The sequence below is a fragment of the Maylandia zebra genome, linkage group LG5 (genome assembly GCF_041146795.1).
Source record: "Maylandia zebra isolate NMK-2024a linkage group LG5, Mzebra_GT3a, whole genome shotgun sequence".
NCBI lineage: Eukaryota > Metazoa > Chordata > Actinopteri > Cichliformes > Cichlidae > Maylandia > Maylandia zebra.
Window position 1 is genome coordinate 7172782 of NC_135171.1, and position 20122 is coordinate 7192903.

A 20122-nucleotide genomic window follows, 5' to 3' on the forward strand; every position below is an offset into this window, starting at 1 on the left:
AAATTGTCACAGAGCTTGAACATGAAGGTAATGTAAAGTCTTCCATGCCAGATAAAGCAGTATATGGTCGGCAACAGGCCAGAACCTTCCAAAAGAAAAAACACCTAAAAACTTAAAGAGCGTTGCACTTTACTGCAGAACAGTGATCTGTGTGCTGGAATGTGGCGGCGTTGTCCTGCTCCTGGAATTTTCTGCTGAGTACTGTACAGTTATTTCATGCATCTAGATGTTTTTTTGTAAAACACACACTAAAACCATATGCAGATTATCTACTAAGGTGGGCAACTTGAGTTCAACTTAAGGTCATTGAAAATTCAAGGCCTTGTTGTGGAAGAACCTCATTGTGTTGGCTGGATGCTGAGTGCAGTGGGTGTGAACTATAACGTTTCTGCTGCACTCGTATTAGTTGATAAAAGTAAACGGAGCCAAGAGTGGATCTCATCATTATGTGATGGTGGTACACTACAGGACATTATCTCCATTTCTACTTCTGACAAATGAGGCTAGATAACATGTCATTATCAGCCACAAGCATGAAGAGGAAATGAGGGTGTCAGATACCTACCATTATTGTTCCCCCTGTCTGAGTCCGCAAAGGCCTTAGCACCTTCCGCTGCACCAGGAAATTAGGCAGAAACAGGAGAGGTGGAATTTCTGTGATGGTTGCCACCACCAGAGACCACTAAATGGAAGCAGAACATAATTAGAGCGGTATAGAGATGTTTTTTTCTTTGCCATCTGTCACAAGACAAACAAAACTAAGTTGCCCTCAACTGAATGAACAGCACGGAAAGCAAAGCAAAAAAAGAAAGGTAAAAAAGGATGTGGATATAAAGGTGGAGAAAAACGAAATAATGATGCCAGGGGGTTCAGGCTGAAGCTTGAATTCTCATGAAAAAACGACAGTAAAGAATAAAGCTATTGCACCTCACTTGGGCAGCTGAGGGAAAACAGAATAAATACAAAGCCTCTGAATGTGACAGAAATACTGTTATCAGCTTTGCTTCCTCTGTAGCAGGCACTCTACTAGAAGAGCTTTACAATGAAACGTCAGCATTCCTGACATCCACAGACAGCTTAAAATTCCCAAATCCGCTCAGGGAAAGGTAAATAAATGTAGACACTAATCAGTCCCTCTAGATGATAAATTAAAATGACAAAAGCTCAAAGGAGATTTGCCATGTTGTTAATATGCGTGACATGATATTCCCTGAGGACTAAGGATTAATCAGATGAGGACTGATTGGTGACTGATAACTGACTGGAGAGAAAGAGAAAGAAGAATTCTGATGTAAGATGAAGTGATAGAGACTGTCACCCACCTGGTGACAGTTGTGAATTGAGCAGACTTCAGTGGACATGAACAGAAGTAATGAGGAGGTGCTGGGAAGGTATGGTGTTAAAGAGACAAAAAAAAAGTATAATAGAAAAATAGTGATTGATTTTGTGAAAAGGATAAAACAGGAGTAATGTATAAGAGTGGAGGAGACTACATCTTATGCAGAAGGTGAAAGAGAGAGCAGACTGCAAGGTATTGGCAGGGAAGAAGCAAGTGAAGCCAAGGATTAAATGGTGGAAGCTGAAGAAAGAATGTTGCATAGAGTTCAGGAAAGAGTTAAGACAGGCAATAGGTGTTACAGAAGAGTTGCCAAAGAAGGGGAAAAGGGCTTGCATTGATTAGTTAGGCAGAGAGACAGAGCTGGAAAAGATGTGCAGTAGGGCTGGGTCATATCATACCGTTCACGGTAACACCGGTGTAATGTTGGGCAACGATAAGAAAATGAAATATCGCGACAGAATATGAGTAAAACGCGCATGTGCAGTGCCTTTGTTTTCATACGCACATGGCGGAAAAAGCATGTCGGTGACGGAGAATGAGAAGGGCGAAAGCGGATCGTTGAATGAAACAGATGAACCAGAACTGGTTTGTAAAAATGCTGCAGCTTCAGTGGTGTGGAACTGGTTTAGCTTTCGCCTAGAGCTGGGCGATAGAACGATAACGATATGTATCGCGATATAACTTTTACTCGATAGAGAAATTAAGCTATCGCGATAGACCTCGCCGCTCTTGTCCTCTTAAAAAAAAAAAAAAAAAAAAAAAAAAAAGGTCAGCCAATCCAAATTCAGTAGCGCAGAGCCGAACCAATCACAGCCGCAGCGTCACGTCGCGTGACTTGTTACGTACAGCACAAGTGCCAAGCCGCACGTGTATTTGTTTGGGAAGCAGCCAGCGGGTAATGGAGCCAGCGCGTAATGGAGGAAATGAGTGTGCCGACTAGAAAAATCAACCGAGCGTGACCGAAGAGAAAACAGATGATGGTTCCAATGCCGGAGAGATTGTCGAACGGAAGAGCCATAGAAGTTCCGTAGTGTGAAGGTATTTCGGCTATTTCAAGTCTGACAAAAAACAGAGTAGCATGCACTGTAAATTGTGCCGAAAGCAAGTCTGGAAATACAATGAACTGGTGCATGCGTCACACTGTGCGCCACGTTATTGTTTCGGTGAAATGAATTTCTACAATACTGTTACTGTTAATTCTACTCTCTGCAGTGTTTAAATGCTCACATATACACACAGTTACTGTCCCTCCACACATACGACTCTGTTCTGCTTCTATGCCCCAGCTTTGTTTACTTTTTCCCACCGAGGCTTCTAGACTTCTGATTGGCCAACATTTCTGCACGGTTAGGAATCTAGCGCCACCTGCTGCTTTGGCATGTTCATAGCAGCGTTTTCCTTCATTTCTGCCTTTATGTGTGGACGGGATTATTTTTAAAACGAAAACGGAAAATCTCCGTTTTCAAAAATACCCGTGTACGTGTGGACGTAGCCTCAGTCTCTGACTGGAAGCGCTAATTCGTCATTCGGCTTTTGTCAGACTAAAGTAACTGTTAAAACTGTTTGAAAAGCTCAGCTATACAACAAGGAGAGATTGAGAATTTCCTTTTAGTTCTCAGTTTATTTGATATTGACAAAAGTTAGTCAGTTTTGTCTGTTCTTCTGTAAAACAAACTAAGATTTATTTTTAGAATTAATATTTTGTTTCTAAGTGGAATTGACAATTTAGTCTGTTTCATTTGTTCTATTTTGAAACTTAAACGCTTCAGCGGCTGCCTTTTGTGTAGTTTGCAATATTTGCCTTTATCTATCTGAAAAAGTCTCATGTTCCTTAAGTACATCTACCCTGTTGAACTTATTATGGGAAATAAATATTTAAATAAAAACAAGCTGCTGATTATTTCACATTTTACTTGTGAGCAACGGCACATTTAAATCTTACAAATACAGTTATTTGGCTTATATCGTGATAGATATCGTTATCGCCTGAAATGAAAAAAACATATCGTGATATGAAAAAATCTCATATCGCCCAGCTCTACTTTCGCCCGTCAGATACACAACAAAGCAGTATTTTTGGTAGCGCATGCTAGCGGGCCGTCGTTATTACCGTGTTTTTTGGAAAATACGTCACACTTAAAATCAATCCTTTGATTTTTCTGAAAATCGACAGAGCCCCTTATAATCCCGTTTGCCTTATGTATGAACTCTGGTTGTTTACTGACCTCGAAACGATTTTATGTCGTACACGGCGCTGGAAAATCTGTCACGTTTTAGTACAACTTTGCTAAGCCACGAAGCCGCACCGCTTGATGGATTGTCGGAGCATTACAGCTATCGTAGGCAGGCGCATCGCGGAGTGATACTGTGCTTCAACATAATATTACCGTATTGTGTGTGTATAACCTCTTTTTAAGTTTTGTGGATATTAAACATGGTTGTGCTGAGGATATGTTGGCCAGTTTCCACTTGGTTAAACTGTCAGCGAGGAATTTGCATTTGCACTTTAAATTTTTACATAACTTTAATGCTGCTTGTTTAAGTGAAAATACATTGATTTATTTTCTTTTGCACTAATAAAGTTGTGGAGTTGTAAAGTATTTTGTCTAGTGTCAATTATATCGTCAGTTATATCGTTATCGCAAATTTTCAAATGTATATCGTGATAAATATTTTTGGTCATATCGCCCTGCTCTAATGTGCAGCAGGTTAGGGTGAAAAGATTATAGGGGCAGCAGTCAAAGTAGAGGCTAGACCTCCATCTCCTGGGCAACCTCCTCTAATTCTCATGCAGTGGAAAGCTAGACATCCCCAAGCCAGCTGAAAGACGTAATCTCTACAGTTTATCCAAGCAGGCCCTCTTCCCAGTAGGACACACCTGAAACACTATACCCAGACCTCCAGGAGACATCCTAGTAAGACACCTGAACCATCTCAAAGGGGAGACTGATCCCCCTTAAAGTTTGTGCACACCCTCTGATTCCCTGTCTTGAAGAGGGGAATCGTCACCCAAGTCTGCCAATTCAGAGGCACTGTCCCCAGCTTCCACGTGTTGCAGAGGTACATCATCTAAGACGGAGCTACAGCATCCAGAGCCTTAAGGAACTCTGGGCAAATCCCATAAACATCACAATGTTCCCAACGCTTTCACTTCCACCTGATCCAACTCATCACCAGGTGGTGATCAGCTGACAGCTCTGCTCCCACCTTCACCTGCAAATCTGACAATTTGATTACAAAATCCATCAACCTACAACCTAGAGCATCCTGGTGCCATGTGCACTTGAGAATAGCCGTCTGAACTGCCACAGATGACAGTCAGCACAGAGCACAGTACCTGTCTGCAACCTCTCACTGCAGGTAACTCCAGTTTTGTATAAAGTTTAAAACATGTTCAGGAGATTCGTCTCAGAATCCAAGCTATGCGTTGAGGTGAGCCCGATTACATCATAGTCACTATGTCTTGACCTCGCATACAGGTTCAGACTTCATCCACTCCAGTGAGATGACACTCCATGTCAAATGAATTTGATTAAATTCATGTGTTACGGCAGGAAAGATGGAAGAATAATGATGCCAGTCAAAGTGATAGATGCTGCACTATGGGTGAGATAAAGCAAGCAACTCTACCTTTAATCTGTTGAGGTAGCGTTTGGTGTGAACGATCAGCAGATCCTCCTCAGCAGCTTCACGAGCTTCCACAAGGTTCCCATCATTGATAAACTGCTCCTCTGCAACACATACAGAGGGAGGGAGCACAGTTACAAAACGCTGGATGTTAGAGGGGGAGCTTCTACAACTTTTGTGCTCCTCAATTTGTAGGAATTAGTTTGGTATTCAGTATGTTTTACTAAAATACAATATCTGAACCAAGATGTCAGCATTCATTGAAACTCTTATCAGTAACCAGACTAATTTGCATGCAGAAACAGAAGAACGTAACAAATCCTACATTTATGAAAGCTGTAATATTTAGTTTTTCAAAGCCGATTGTCATTAAACTGCACAGGAATTATGAGGCTGCAGTATGTGGTGCTTATTGCATTATAGCAACAGGAGTTTCTATTCTAAAGAGAGTGGACTGTATAACAGAAACAGTTCTCTTGAAAATACAATGCAGTATGAGAGGACCATGTTGAGGACCACAATTTTAAGAGACTTGGTATGAAAAAGATTTTCTGAGCATCTAGAGTTCAGAATATCATTTTACAATGAGGGCCACAGAAAGGAGTTTCACTTGCCCAGCCCACTTTACATCAAAGTGAGCTGGGCAAGTGAAACTCTCCTTTCTGTCCGCATAAAGACATTTAACTACACATTTAACCCCAGGGATATATTAATATAACATTTTTTTTTTTTTAAACATAATTTCAACAGTCCACCTCAGTGTTTTTACAAGACAAATGTGTAAAATTACAGAAAAAGTTCTGGTGGCTCATTGCCCAGTGTTACGGCCCTAGCAGGGCCTCCTCCTGAAGGTGCCTGTGTGGGCGTGTCCCACCACCTCTTCTGCCTGAGGTGCCACCTTTCCCTGTTACACAGCTGACTCACATCAGTAATTAAAAGTATTTAAGCCCAGGGAAAGGTGAGCTCTGGGCCAGAGTGCCAGTAGTGTGGTTACAGCTTGTGAGCTGAGTGGTCGTTGTGTTTGCAGCTAGTGAGCTGTGTTTTTGGTGGTTTTCAGCTAGTGAGCTGCTCTTTCTTTTTGGCTTACGTTTTACTTTATTGACCAACGCCTGAGTTCTGTTTGTTTTCTTAAATGGTGATAGCGGCTTGTCCGTCTCTTTTAGTTAGTATAAATTGAAACTTTAATAAAACTCTTTAATTTAACCCTTTTGCCTCCCTTGACTCCTTTTTCTGACCCGGTCACTTTTTGTTACTTCCCCCTCCCCGCTTAGACCCCTCAGGGGAACGTAACACCAGACTGCCCCATATTTATAAAAACGAGTATCAGTTACTTGCTTAAAATTCTTTTTTTTTTTTTTAAACTGAAATTTCTATAGCAGACAATGAAAAACGGGAACTTTTCTATAATTGTTTATTTTTTTAACTACTTTTGTGTGGCTAAAACACAAAAGTAGTCACTAAAACTTATAAATATACAGTTAAAAGTTCAAAAATATGCATCTTTCCCCAGACCCTTTGGGCCACCCCTGACAGTCCTCATTTATAAGGTGCTTTACAAACCCAAACAGTATAGCTAACGGGTGGATTTTCCCGGAAACAATGACTGCTTAAAGACAGACAGTGTGAAAGTGGATAGTACATCCTTGGTTTCTTAACATCATTGCTGCAGCCAGGGGTACAAAAGTGGCCTTAGAAGCACCTTAGACAGCTTTCTTAGGTTTAACCCCCTTGTTTTCCAGTGAGTTATCAGTTCTGTTACATAAACAAATCTAAGTCTATGTTTATGACACTATATTGCCGAAGATATTCACTCAATCAGGTATTCATCCAATCGCTTTCATAGCCAGATGGCAAATGGTAAATGGACTGGTTCTTATATAGGGTTTTTCTACTCTGAGCACTCTACGCGCTTTACATGCCATTTTATTTTTTACTCTATGCTGTTTCCAAGTGCTTACTACTAGCATTCATACAATCCATTGGAGATGGATGCATTCACCAATGCAATGGGGCAACATGGGGTTGGAATGGGATCAAACCTCCAACCTTCCAGTTAGTAGATGACCCACTCTACCACCTGAGGTACATCTGTATAAAATCAAGCACGTAGGCATGTGGATTTCTTCTACAAACATTTGTGAAGCAATAGGTTCTCAGTATCTCAGTGAATTCCAGTATGGTACCATGATAGGGTGCCCTCTCACTGACTTGTTAATTACAACTCAACAGCATCATCTTAACTGCTGTTGAGTTATCAGTTCATTACTGAGATAAACACGGGCCGCGTGGGCTGAATTGTAGACGGCAACGGTGACCACCCACTTTAAGGGCTCTGGTTTCAGAAGCGAATTCCCTATTCATGTGACATTTCAGAATGTCGTTAGATAAAAAATTTAAGCCTTGAACCAAACCTACAAGCTACATGGTGAATCATGAGCAAAAAAAGATTTGATGTGGATCAAAAAAATAAAAGAAAAACTGAAAAAAGAAAAAGTTGAAGGTACAGGACCGTGTACATAGATGCTGTTGTTGGTTGCTCTTTTATTCAGAAGGGCTCATTGACTCATGAATGTTTGCTTGTTAGGCAAATGTGTAAACAGTATGCCTCCCATAATGCCTTAACCTCTTAAGACCCGAACTCTTTCATGGCATGCATTTTAAATTTTTCTTTGCTATTTGGGTTGATTGGGACCTGAAGAATATAAAAACAAAGATTTATCAGATATTCTTTTACCTAATTTTCGTTTCATAGACAAATGAGATCCATGTATGAGATTTTGCTCTCACTAACTGACCTGATCTTGATAGGTTTAAACATCTCCATGGTAACAGTAAAATCCACCAAGCAGAGGCATTGCCGTTTCAATACAGGATTATGGGCAAAGTAGTTTTTTTCCTTGGTATTGCAAGGTTGAAATAATACAGATGTGTGTTTTCTACAGGAGCACATACCATCATTTCACAACCTTTCATGTTAAGTTTACATTATATGGTTACATTATGGCTCATAACCAAAATTTCTATGGAGAATATGAATGGGACTTTTGCATCCAGAACCTCAGTGTTGCACTATATACATTGTTTATACATACAAATGCATGTATATTCTTTTAAGAGATTACATGAGAAAGCACATGGTCTATGGTTTGTTCGCCACAATTTTTATTTCAATAATTGCAATAAAAAAAGAACTGTTGAAAACTCATAGCTGTGATTGGTGAAAACACAAACACAGACCTGAACAGACAGGCCAGCTAACCTGTCTGAATCAATTTTGAACTGATAAGTACAATACTTGTCAAGTCCTGTAGCTTCAAAGAAAGTGCGCCACAAAAATGTTTTTTGGATTCATTTAATTCTTAGAGATAAATATTTTAGGCAACTTGTGCTTTTTATTTAATGCTAAAATTTAAACCGTTAACCATGAAGCCATGGAGCTGTAGTGTTTGCATAAGAAGTGATAAAGCATTAAAGAGAGGTTTGTAAAATCAGGCAGAAACAGTCCCAAAGTAGCTGCTTAAAAGCATGGAGTTTAAATTTTTAGTTTCATTATAAATTAATGTCACTATATCAAGAAGCGTAGGTTATTTTTGATGAGCACCAGCCGGTCAATTGTGGGCCATTTTACATGTTATTCCCTTAGACTGCTGAAACGCGGTGGTCCAAAATTGGCTTCCAACTCTGGACGTAACACAGAGGGCTCATTAAAAACCCAGTGCACAACCAGTTCCTTTGTATCACTCTCTAAATATGCTGAGTAATTCTGCAATATCATCCAATTTTCTTCCAATTACTGCATGGCTAAATTTAGAAAAACCAAGGTTTCCCTCTGTCAGCACAAGCTCAGCTCTTTATTTGCACTCTTAACTTCTGAAAGTTTTGTGAATTCATTAAGCTGCGTGCGACACGTTTAACAGCACAGATGATCCACCGTGAAGCCTGACAACAGCTCTGTGTGAAGTCATGCCAGTTATCCAGCAACTGTTTTCCCTCAGCCTCCAAAACCACACTGGCCTTCATCTACTATACCTGCACAAACTCCCACAGGGACTTTTCTCTAATTATCTGTGCTCTATTGCTCTGCCTCCCCTACTCCCTCTTCTTCAACTACAACTACCTCTTCCACTGTTTCTGCTTTGTTCTCCGGCTCTTTTCGCCTTTATGACCTCAGTCTGAGTGCTTCAGTGTTCATCAGCTCAGGGAGATATCCTCCCCATCTGCCACTCTGTTCTTCACTCGCTTACCTTTCAAGAAGCGGATGACTTTCCCCCACTTTCCCGCATCAAACGGGTGAAGCTTTTCAAGGCCCATAAAAGTGATGTTGTAGTCTGGGTGGTACACAATAGGCAGACATGTTCGAGGGATGCTGGCATACAAATCAGTGCGGTGGCAGCTGAAAGAGGAAAGTCAAAAGTGTGTATTTCATTTACATGCAGTGATTTCCCCAGTGCGTTAATAAGGGCTATTGAAAGTGTCATGCTGTTTGTTTGTACTCCTTACCGCCTCTTCTCCTCGTTATCTTCTTTGTGAGACATGTTTTTCAGGCATTGCTTCTTTCATCTAATTGGAAAAAAAAGGAATGAGATAAAAAATTTCATAAACTTGTGACTGCCGTAAATATGCATAGGAAGTCTCAGGACACAATTCATCTATTTTAAAAGAAGACTAAGAGCTTGAAATGCCTTCAAAATGTCTGTGTCACACTGTAACCAACTGTCGTCATTAGTACACAAACGGTACACGAGGACCTAAGCTTTAGCTCGTCAAAAAAAGGGGGCTCGTGTCTCGCGCATGCGCAGTGATTTGTATACATATTAGAAAGACGCAACGGGACAAGGAAATGTTCCTGCCGTAAACACAGCCGCCAAACCTGTTTGAGTGCTGGCCGTTTTCAACGATAAACACGAATCATTTTTATGTTTGTTTGTTTTCATCGTGGAGGACAAAAACAGCACCAGAGACGCTGTATATGGCATAGCAGCCTGGAACCGTTTCAGAGAACAGAAACTAGCAACAACCCGATGTGACTCACCTGCTGCTGTTCTGTGGAATAACGCAGGCCACCAAACAGCAGCTGGATGTAAAGAGACGGAGACTCTCTGTCCCTGATGACGGTGTTTAAGCGGGGCTGTTGTCAGAATTGAGTGAACGAAACGAAAGAAAACGTTTTTCTTCAGTGTTTCTTGGACAGTTCGCTTAATTTCTGTTCCAGCTCCACGTACGTGCGTCGACTACGCGCGAGCTCCAAACCCGCGTAACTGACGTACAGTTACGCTGTTAGCGGAGATTTAAAGAAGAAACGTGTTCGTAGTGTGAGGGAGCTTCTCGGAGTATTATCTGCCTAATTGTCAGCTCAACTTAACGTTTTCACAAAGTGGCGTCGTAAACTTTGTTGTGCATTTTTCAGTGCGGATTATTTTGTTTTGCTTTTATTTTGAAAGGTAACCTTGTGTTGTGGTTGAGGTCCGTCTTTAAAGGCCCGTTTTTGAACTCAGTGAAAGGGAAACAAACTTGTTTCCCTGCTGCGCTTATTTTTGTAATTATGATATTTTTTTTATTTGTTTCATTTAATGTGTTTTAAATGTAAAACGTGTCCTTTTGATATATTTTGCATTGTCTGAACAATATCACATAAACATGGATAATGTGTTGAAAATTTTAAAAAAAAGTATCAAAGAAAGATGTGAAACCTTTAGCAGGTCCACTGAGATCTACGGTGAGCAGGGACACTTTATTGCCCTATTGTGTAATCTGTTTTGGAATTAGTGTTCTTTATATTTTTGTTAAATTCCCGAATGAATGTGAAAACTCTTCAAATAGCATACTGAGGCAGAACAAGTCTAAATACTAACTGTAGGCCTCTAACAGCAGTTTGATCCTAACAGCAGTGAATAGTGCACTTGGTGTTTTTTCCCAAGACTTGTACGTTCCTGTTGATAATATAAATGGAGATGAGATGTGAAGCACTCTTAAAGCCTTGGCAGGAAAGCTTTAGAAATAAATCAGGTGGCTCCTATTTCATCATCACTGTATAATACAAGTCCATCCAACCTTTTGAGACAATACTGCATCGTTATATGAAGGGTTTAACCACTGGAGCATTGATGAGACAGCATGATGATGAGTGTAGTGAATGCCAGGCACAGTGGCTTTATGACTAGAAGATAACAGAGACTTTGATTCTACACAACAGGGCTACTGATTTTTTTTTATTCATATTTTTTAGGCTGTGTGCCACAGAATGAATTTGAATTTGAATCTTCAATGAACTGGAGCTATTTTAAGTTTTGCTAGGAAGAAAAGTACACATATAATAGAAGAGAAGCAGCATAGGATTCAATTCAGGTATTAGGTGTATCAAGCTCATTTGATCCAGTTAATTTTCTTTGTATGTTGAATGATGTATACACAGAGCCCTTTTCACACATGCCTTCCAGCTATGAACAGTCCAGGACATATTTGCATATAGGTGACTAATATGCATTAAGTCATAGAGCATATGCTGTAACAGCCAGCTTCCTAATTAACTAACCTTTATACTAATTTCTTTTGCCATCCACAATTATTGTACTTTCACAGGCCACTCTAATGAGTATCTTTCCCAGCGGCATTTACAAAGTTTTACCTCGTCAAACTGTGCAACAAGGGAAGAAGAAAAACCAAATCCTTTCATTTCACAACCGCACCACGGGGTGTGCATTGCAACCATAGGGATCAATGACATTTTTATCTTATCTGAGCTCAGTGTGTGTGATAATGTGCAGTTCCTCGTAATAATTCCCCTGAAATGTTGCTGGTATGTCTGTGTTGCCACAGAGCAATCATGAGTTCACATACTCACAGTTTTCACCACTGCAATGGAGGCGGTGGCTGGCAGTGTTACCTGCAGTTGCAGTGAACTGTGATTCTGCCATTTGGCAGCTGAAGAGGCAGTGCAATCAAAAAGTATTTGGCCTCTTCCTGATGTCTTGTTTGTTGCATATTTGTCACGTTTGCATTTCATAATGCAAATCCAATGATCATTTACAAAGCAATCCAAGCCCACCTGGCCTTTGTGAAAAAGTAATCGCTCTTAAACTTAATTGCTGGTTGTGCACAAGAACTGCAGACAAGCTGTTGCAGTAACTGACCCTTTCACATCTTCACTTTGATTAGGTCACTCCAAAACCTTCATGTAGTTTCATGTGTTTTGTTTGTGACCCATCCATAGCTGAACTTGCTGCTGTGTTTCATATCTTTGTCCTGCTGTGTAACTCAAGTGAGTTTGTGCTTCAGGGCCTGAATTGATGAACTGATGAGCATTCTCCTTCAGGATTTTCTGGTGTGGGGCAGAGTTCATGGTTCCATCATTTACAGCAAGTCGTTCAGGTCCTGAAGCAGCAAAGCAGACCCAGACCATCACACTAACACTACCATGACTGATTGCTGGTATGATGTTCTTTTTATGAAATGATGTTTTTAGTTTGATGCCGCATGTAACGGGATTCAAACCTTTAGGAAAGCTCAGCTTTTGTCTGCTAGCTCACAGAATGTTTTGGTCAGTGGTGGGTTTCGCGTGGGAACTCCCGCATGAATACAAGTTTTGCAAACTCTCTTTCTTGTTGTTGAATCATAAACACTGAGCCTGCAGTTCTTCACATGTTGTTCTGGGTTGTTTTGTTAACACGTGGATGAGTTGTCAATGCTAACTCTCACTGTGGTTCACTGCAGTGTCAAAGCCTTAGAAATAGCTTTGTAACCCTTTCCAGTTTGATGAATGTCAGTGGCTTTGTTTCTGTTCTGTTCTTTAGCTTCATTAGATTGAGACACAGTGTGTTGCTTTATGAGATCTTTCAGCCTACTTCAGTTTGTCAGACATCTTTTATTTTAGTGATTTCTAATTCAGCAGCTCTGCCAGTAATCAGGTCTGAATGTAGTACAGTTGAAATCAGCTTTCCAAAAAATGTGGCTGATCGCAGTTAATTCATGATTTTACTTTTTCACATAGGTAGTGAAAAAGGTAGTTCTGGATCGCTGTCCCCCCTTAATACATGAAATTGTCATTTATAAACTTTTAAAAAAAACATTTAAAAATTCACCTCCATCTGATATTAAAACATCTTTGATGATGTGAAACGTGTGACAAATGTGCAAAAACCTAAGAAATCAGGAATGGGTCAAATTGTATGTGAATACCTGTGAACCAATACAGAGATTTAGAGATAGAGATTTTTTGCTTCTGATGCAAGGAGAGCTGTGGTCCCTCTCCTGGGTCAGCAGTCTGAAAACGTTCAGTCACACACGCTTGTGATACTCGAGTACAATTACCTTATTGTGGCCTGTGGGGTATTTTTAGTTCATGTTTATTCCCTTTAGTGGATATAGTGACGTTTATACACAATCTCTAGAGACATGTTTCAGTTATCTCTCTGCAAACATGGCTAGAACAGAGATTTTATCTTCTATGTCGAACCTGACGGCAAAATGTGAACAAACATTGAAACTGTTTTAAGCAGAAAAGACATCTCTTCAGACTGTCCCAGAAAATGAGAAATATTCATCACATTATTGCAAAGAAGGAATTAAGTGCATGTTTTTTTGTAGTTGTTGATGTGTGATGGTGGAGTAGGAGCTGTTCAGAGTGTTATTGCAAGAGCCTGCTGTTTGCATACAGAGTCACTGGTTAAACCCAGAAATAGTTATGCTGAATATCTGAATTGACAGATATACAGCAGTCTCTTTAAACCTTTTTTTATATATCAGCTACCACAATTTCAAGGAGTGAGAGAAGAAGAGCAAGGTCAGCAGGGATTAAATCCAGGAGACACTGGATCTTCTCATGTTTGTTTATATTTTTGAAAATGCAACTTAATATATGCATGCAGTTTCACGATAAGATGAATATACATTTCAGACCATTAAATGTGTATGTGGACCTAATTTAAAGGTATTTTTCACATTCATTATGGTTTACACATTAACATCTGTGAATGACCTTTCCTTGTCATTTCCTATTCTGTAATATGAAAATGCATTTTGTTTTTTGTGAGCAGAGCTGGACTCTGAACACATAAACATCAGCATGGCAATTTGTCTGATGTTTCCCTGACTTAAATTCAAGTATACGCTGCTTACCCCGAACCTATTCTCGTCCTTCTCCTACCACCACACCTCTCCTTCCCACCTCATCTACAGCTTTCCTTTCCTTCATGTATTCCTTCATTTTAATTCATATAAAATAAACACATTTTTGTGAATTAAACATAATATACTTTGTCATTATACTGGAAGTACTGAATGTGGAGTTTGCAGGTTAGAGTTCTGCATCCCTTTTATATACAACAATAGTCAAAGGTCTACACACACACACTGACAAAATACTGAACCAAAACCCTGAATCTTTGAATTCATGTAGCACTTCCTTTGCTGTATTTCAACCATGCCAGCCTAATTCAGAAAAGTGCCTTCAGTTGATGTTGAAAATGCATCTCACACATGACATAAGATCTATTCTGAGGTAAAGTTTACAGCTCATTTACATGACTGGTAATCCTTGGATTACCTAATCTGCATCTTTTTACCCAACTGACCTTCATGGCTTAAATGCCACCCCCCCCTCCTTTTTTTTCCCTTCATAATATAAATTAGATCAGTAGAAAAGGGCTCTAAACAAATAGTCTTTGACAAAACACAACTACCTCCAACACATTAAGAAGGCAGAATATCCATCCAGTTAAGATGGACAAAAGTCCATCTGTTACCTGGAAGCCATTCAAGTGGATGTCCACCTGAATCTGTTTGACATCAGAAATCAGGTTTTAAAAACAGTTACAGCTTGCTATAATCTTACCTGCCTGTCTCCTCTAATGAAGTAGAATGTCTAAAGGCATTTCCAGCACACTTGACTGCTTTACATAATCATTATGGGCTTGGTAAAAAATTATATGAGAATGGGTGAAAATATCCTGTCCATGTGTGAGATAATTGCTCCTTCTGGCTTTGGTTGTGCAGATGGTAACGGTGTGTTTTGATCCAAGAATACCTCCCTGCAGACTTTGAGAAGCTCCTTTCTCATTCATTTCCAAAACAGCCCTGAGTGACACGTGCAACCATATGGAGCGACTGCAAGCTCACACATACAGGAAGATCTATGACGTCATCGTATAGATGCTACTGTTACATTATTGCTTTGCATGTACCATCAGCATCTCTGCGTCACATTTATTTTTTCATTTTGGCTAGAAGGGGTGGCTGTAAAATCAGCTTTGACAGTTGCCATGGTAACCCATAGTGCTCAGTATTGTTGGCGAGGTGTTTATTGCCCAAAACAGGCTGTCTAATTCATGTCAGATCTGGGATTCAGACTGTCAATCACTTCTACTGAGGCAGCAAAAACAAACTTACAAAGTGACTCAGAAGAACATTAATGTTGCTGAAAACAGGATCTGTTCATTCAAAATCGTATGTACATTAAAGTGTGTCCTATTTCAGATAAGACAGTCATTAATTTGCACACACGTCTTAAAAAAGACACACACAGAGAGATACAAGGCTAGAGTTTTACAACCTTACAATAGTTTGTCATTACATTAATTTTAATATATCTCTTTATAAGTTACTATACCAAGTAGGCTTTCTTCAAAAGGTTATTGTACATGCACCTGGTTAAACGTTTAACACATCTCCCCATTCAGTTAAAGGCAGTATAATAACAACAATCAACCAAAAATAAACTATTCTTTTTTGGATTGTTCAGATTAGCCTTACCTTTATAACAAAAGTGCCCACTATTGGGAGAAATGTTACATTTTGATTAAAAGTTACCCAAAGCTAAACAGTGTAGAGGCAGAGATTTTGCAAATAGTCGTGGTCACTTTAGAGGCACTAAATCCTTACCACAGTATATTTCCACTCAGTATGGCTGTTGTTGCTCCATAGGTCACTTCCACCATAGAAATGTAGTAAATTCTGAAGTTACAATGTGACTGTAAAAAGCAGTAGTGCACAGTATACCCCTCCTGCCCCCTTCAGTAATTAAGCAATATAAAAATAAAGCTTCCTTAAGTCTTTAGACCAGTTTAAAACATACCATTCTGACAGCGTCTTGCTGCACCTTTCCTGGATACCTTTGCTTCTCTTCGCTACCTTCTGACTGTAGAATTTTAAAATTTTATTACTACTATAGTTATCTACCTATTTATTACTAGCTGGCAGTGGCATTTTTACTGGTAGGCTCTGGTTTTTGGCTGGACTGAACAAGTTGAGACAAAACGTCTAGGGTTGCTAAGACAAATGAAAAGCCTTGTTTGATCCTCTCCCTCTACCTGTGATCGGTTTTGCTTGGTTATCCTGCATCGACTCCTCCAAGGAACCTACTGAGGAAACTGGAATGAAACTGGAATGAAAGAGGAAGGCAAGGAGGACCAGGAAGTGGAAGCAGAAAGCATATTATAATTCGTAAAGGGTTGGGACTCGATTCAATTATCAATTCTGATGGTCAAGATCATCAAACCATCTAAGGTTTTGCGTTCATCACAGATTGGTCACTCCTCCTTTATTTATTAATTTAAAGAGTAAAATTTAAAGAGTAAAAAAATGTCACTTTTGACATTCCTCACATTTGTTATTATGATCATTATTCTATTTTTAGAGAAGAAAAATGGATGAGTAGCTTCCTTTCACATGATATGAGAAAGTCACACCCTCAGTATTACTTGGCTTGGTGAATTTCTTTATAGCGTGTACTCAATAAATACTATTCTTTGAGAGGAATCACACATCGTCTGTTTTGCTTATTAGACTAGTTTTTGGTTTTAAAAAATGCAGGCAGGCAGTTAACAAATAGCAGAGATAAATGAATCTTGTCAACATTTGTTTGGTCTCATTTATATCCAAAATAAATAGTCAAGTTAGAGCAAATTTGTGTAATGTTCAGCCAATGTTTCAAGGGACAACACTTTTAGTTCATTAACAGGTTTTCGGCATGGGACCTTCCCTCCTGAACTTGTGAGTCTTATTGTCTGATTAGAAAGAAAAATGTTATTAAGGTTTAAAGTTATTTAGAGAATACATTCCCAAAGTCATGACTGCAGCAGCCGGTTTAAAAACCAGAAGCTCCCACAGGGCCCACCCAATCTTCACTCTAAACAAAATACAAGAGAAAACTTTATTTTTAAAAAAGGAAAAGAAAAGAAAAGAACAACAAAAAACAAACAAACATACACCCAGTCATATGCAAAGTTTTAAGACCAATGCTGGACCCACTGTCCACTGGGACTTAATACAGAGCGATAAAGGTCAGAGTAATGAATAACATCACTAACAAACCCCTTCCTATTACCATTTTAATTCACTTTAATTCACAAATATCTAATTGTACATACTTAATGTCAACCTGAACACTGCCGTCCACCTGCAGTACCCTTGTGGCCAAAACCCTGGGAAACACAGCAAAGTAAAGTACAGTAAAGGTTGAGACTGGTCATTCTTCAAAAAACAAACAGCGGATTCTTGTGTTAAAGGGAGATGTTTTGTTGCTCCATTCATCTATATCTTCTAAATGTGAACTCTATAAAATTTGTACCTTTTGTCCAGTGTCGATTTCCATGACCAATAATTTACATCATACTTGTTATACTTCTGACGAAAAAAAGATGATAACTAAATAAAACTAGTGCACAAGGACAAACTCTGTAATGAAATGTACTGACACCTTCTTCAGCATATAGTTAGGGCTGGATCAGGTGACCCTGAGCCCTCCGTTAGTTATGCTGCAATAGCTGTAGGCTGCTGGGTGATTCCCATGATGCATTGAGTGTTTCTTCTTCAGTCGCCTTTCTCACTCACTATGTGTTAATAAACCTCTCTGCACTGAATCATGCGTATTATTAATCTCTGTCTCTCTTCCACAGCATGTCTTCATCCTGTCTTCCTTCTCTCGCCCCAGCCGGTTGCAGCAGATGGCCCCGCCCCTCCCTGAGGCTGGTCCTGCTGGAGGTTTCTTCCTGTTAAAAGGGAGTTTTTCTTTCCTGCTGTCGCCAAAGTGCTTGCTCATATGATTGTTGGGTTTTTCTCTGTATGTATTATTGTAGGGTCCACCTTACAATATAAAGCACCTTGAGCGACTGTTGTTATTTGGCGCTATATAAATAAAATTGAATTGAATTGAATTGAATGTTTTAGTTTGATGCCACATGTCACGAGATTCAAAGCTTTAAGAAAGCTCAGTTTTTGTCTGGTAGCTCACAGAATGTTTTGGTCAGTACTTTTTACACTTTTTACTTTACTAAAAAGAATGTAAATGCCTAGATTATGACGAATTTAGCCTTTTAACAAAAACTAAACTAAAAAGTTTTAGTCAAAAGACTAAGAAAAGACTAGAAATAAAACTAGATTAAAATTTGCCGTCAAAATGAACATTGCTTTCATCCTTCCAATTTGGTCCATTGTTTGTTTACTTGAGTCAAAATGAAATACTATTCCAATAGTTTCTTGGCCTTTAATTCAACTTCCACGTTTTTGTGGCTGCTTTGATTAGGGGAGTGGCTTATTCAGAGAAATGTGTGTCACCGGGGTTTTGTGGTCATCTGAAGGTATATATGAACCCCAACAATCATGCTGGGTTCTTCTCCAGGTTGTTTGATATTTGTTTTAGTTCTTGTGTTACTTACACAGCAACGTTTCACATGTTTCTAATGATATATTTAACTTCTTAATTTTGGACTCTACATGCTTTAAATTCAATTATATAATCACAAGGACAGTTGCCTCAAGGTGCTTCATATTGTAAGGTAAAGACCCAGCGATAATACAAAGAAAACAGAGAAAACCCAACAATCAGATGGTCCAAGCTTGGAAACCAATGCCAGTGTTTCCCAACCACTGTGCTGCGGCACATAGGTGTGCCGTGAGAAATGATCAGGTGTGCCATGGAAGATCATTTGTTTCCACCTGATTAGTACTCTAAGCGATTGGCGTGAGTAACGGGCAGAACAATTACATTCTCTTCCACTAGAGGGCAGTACCTGATCTAATTTAATGGGTTGCCAACTGCCAGTAAAACAGAAGACGAAGAAGAAATTACATAATAGTCATGCTGTGAAACGATGCAGCAATAGATAAATATTTGAAAAGAAAAAGTAGTCAGTCTGACCTGGGTCCTGGAGAAGATTCGGACCCAGATGAAGGCCCTAGCATGAGTGGTGATCAGAAGAAAGGTATACAGGGGACAAACTGAGCCTATTGCACTATGCCTGGTGCACAGGGAAAAATTATCCATATGCTTTGTGTGACATTTTTGTTTGGTGATGTGTCGTGTGATTTTTCTAGTGTGAAATATGTGCTGTGGCTCCAAAGGTTTTCCGAAACACTGCCCTATGGAACTCTAAAATTAACCTCGGTGTGTGAAGAGGTCTCCCCGTTTTCTACAGAGAAAGGGGAATGACATGCAGGAAATGGTTTGGATTAGAGTGAAGGCTTGAAACTAATCTCAGGAGAAACGTTGTAGCCTTAATATTTAAATTTTGTTGTTTTGTCTGCACATCTTTTGCTCATTGTTACTGGTAATATGTAAGCCATGAAAGCTGCCATTCATATTAACTAAAGTCCTCAAACCAGTGGGTGACATCATGCGAAAACACGATGACACCAGCACTCTTTGTAGACCGATGCTTTCAGCCTGCTCTGAATATATGAGTGAACATTATTACTGCTCTTGAATTTCATTAGGAAAATCTCTTGTTTTGTGAGTCAATTTCTCCACAAGGAATACTTTATCATTTGGTTTCGAGAAGCATCACACATCATTCGTTTTGCTTACTGCCTTCACTTAAACAATAATTTAACTGCAGGGAAAAGGACAGTGAAATTCAGATCATTTCTGTTGTTGTGATAAAAGTACACCATATAACTTTGCTCATATTGTAAAGGAGATGTAATGTTTTATATCTCAAACTATTTTAATTGACAGTGGGACAGTACTGTGCTATAATGCAGCTTGAGATTTTTTTCTTGGACTTTTAGTTGAGAGAGCAGAGACAGAGCACAATTTATATTCAGTCAAACAATGCCTTTCTGTCCATCCAGGCTGCTGTAAACATCATCTGATTCTCAAAGCCAGGCAGTGATGAATCACGAAACACTGCCTTTATGGGTGTTTGCCTTGCTATCCTGCCAGCC

The 20122-nt window shown here is 39.5% G+C and overlaps 1 protein-coding gene across 1 annotated transcript in view; it reads right to left on the minus strand.

Moving 5' to 3' along the window:
- Positions 1–10214, minus strand: part of hdac11 (histone deacetylase 11) — a 47535-nt gene extending 37321 nt beyond the window's left edge. The window contains exons 1-5 of the mRNA XM_004559863.6: positions 9999–10214; positions 9467–9526; positions 9211–9359; positions 4970–5070; positions 566–682 (exon numbers count right to left, since the gene is read on the minus strand). Of these exons, the coding sequence (XP_004559920.2) occupies positions 566–682; positions 4970–5070; positions 9211–9359; positions 9467–9501 (402 nt within the window). The 5' untranslated portion in view covers positions 9502–9526; positions 9999–10214. The remainder of the gene's footprint in view (positions 1–565; positions 683–4969; positions 5071–9210; positions 9360–9466; positions 9527–9998) is intronic.
- Between the last annotated feature and the right edge of the window lie 9908 nt (positions 10215–20122).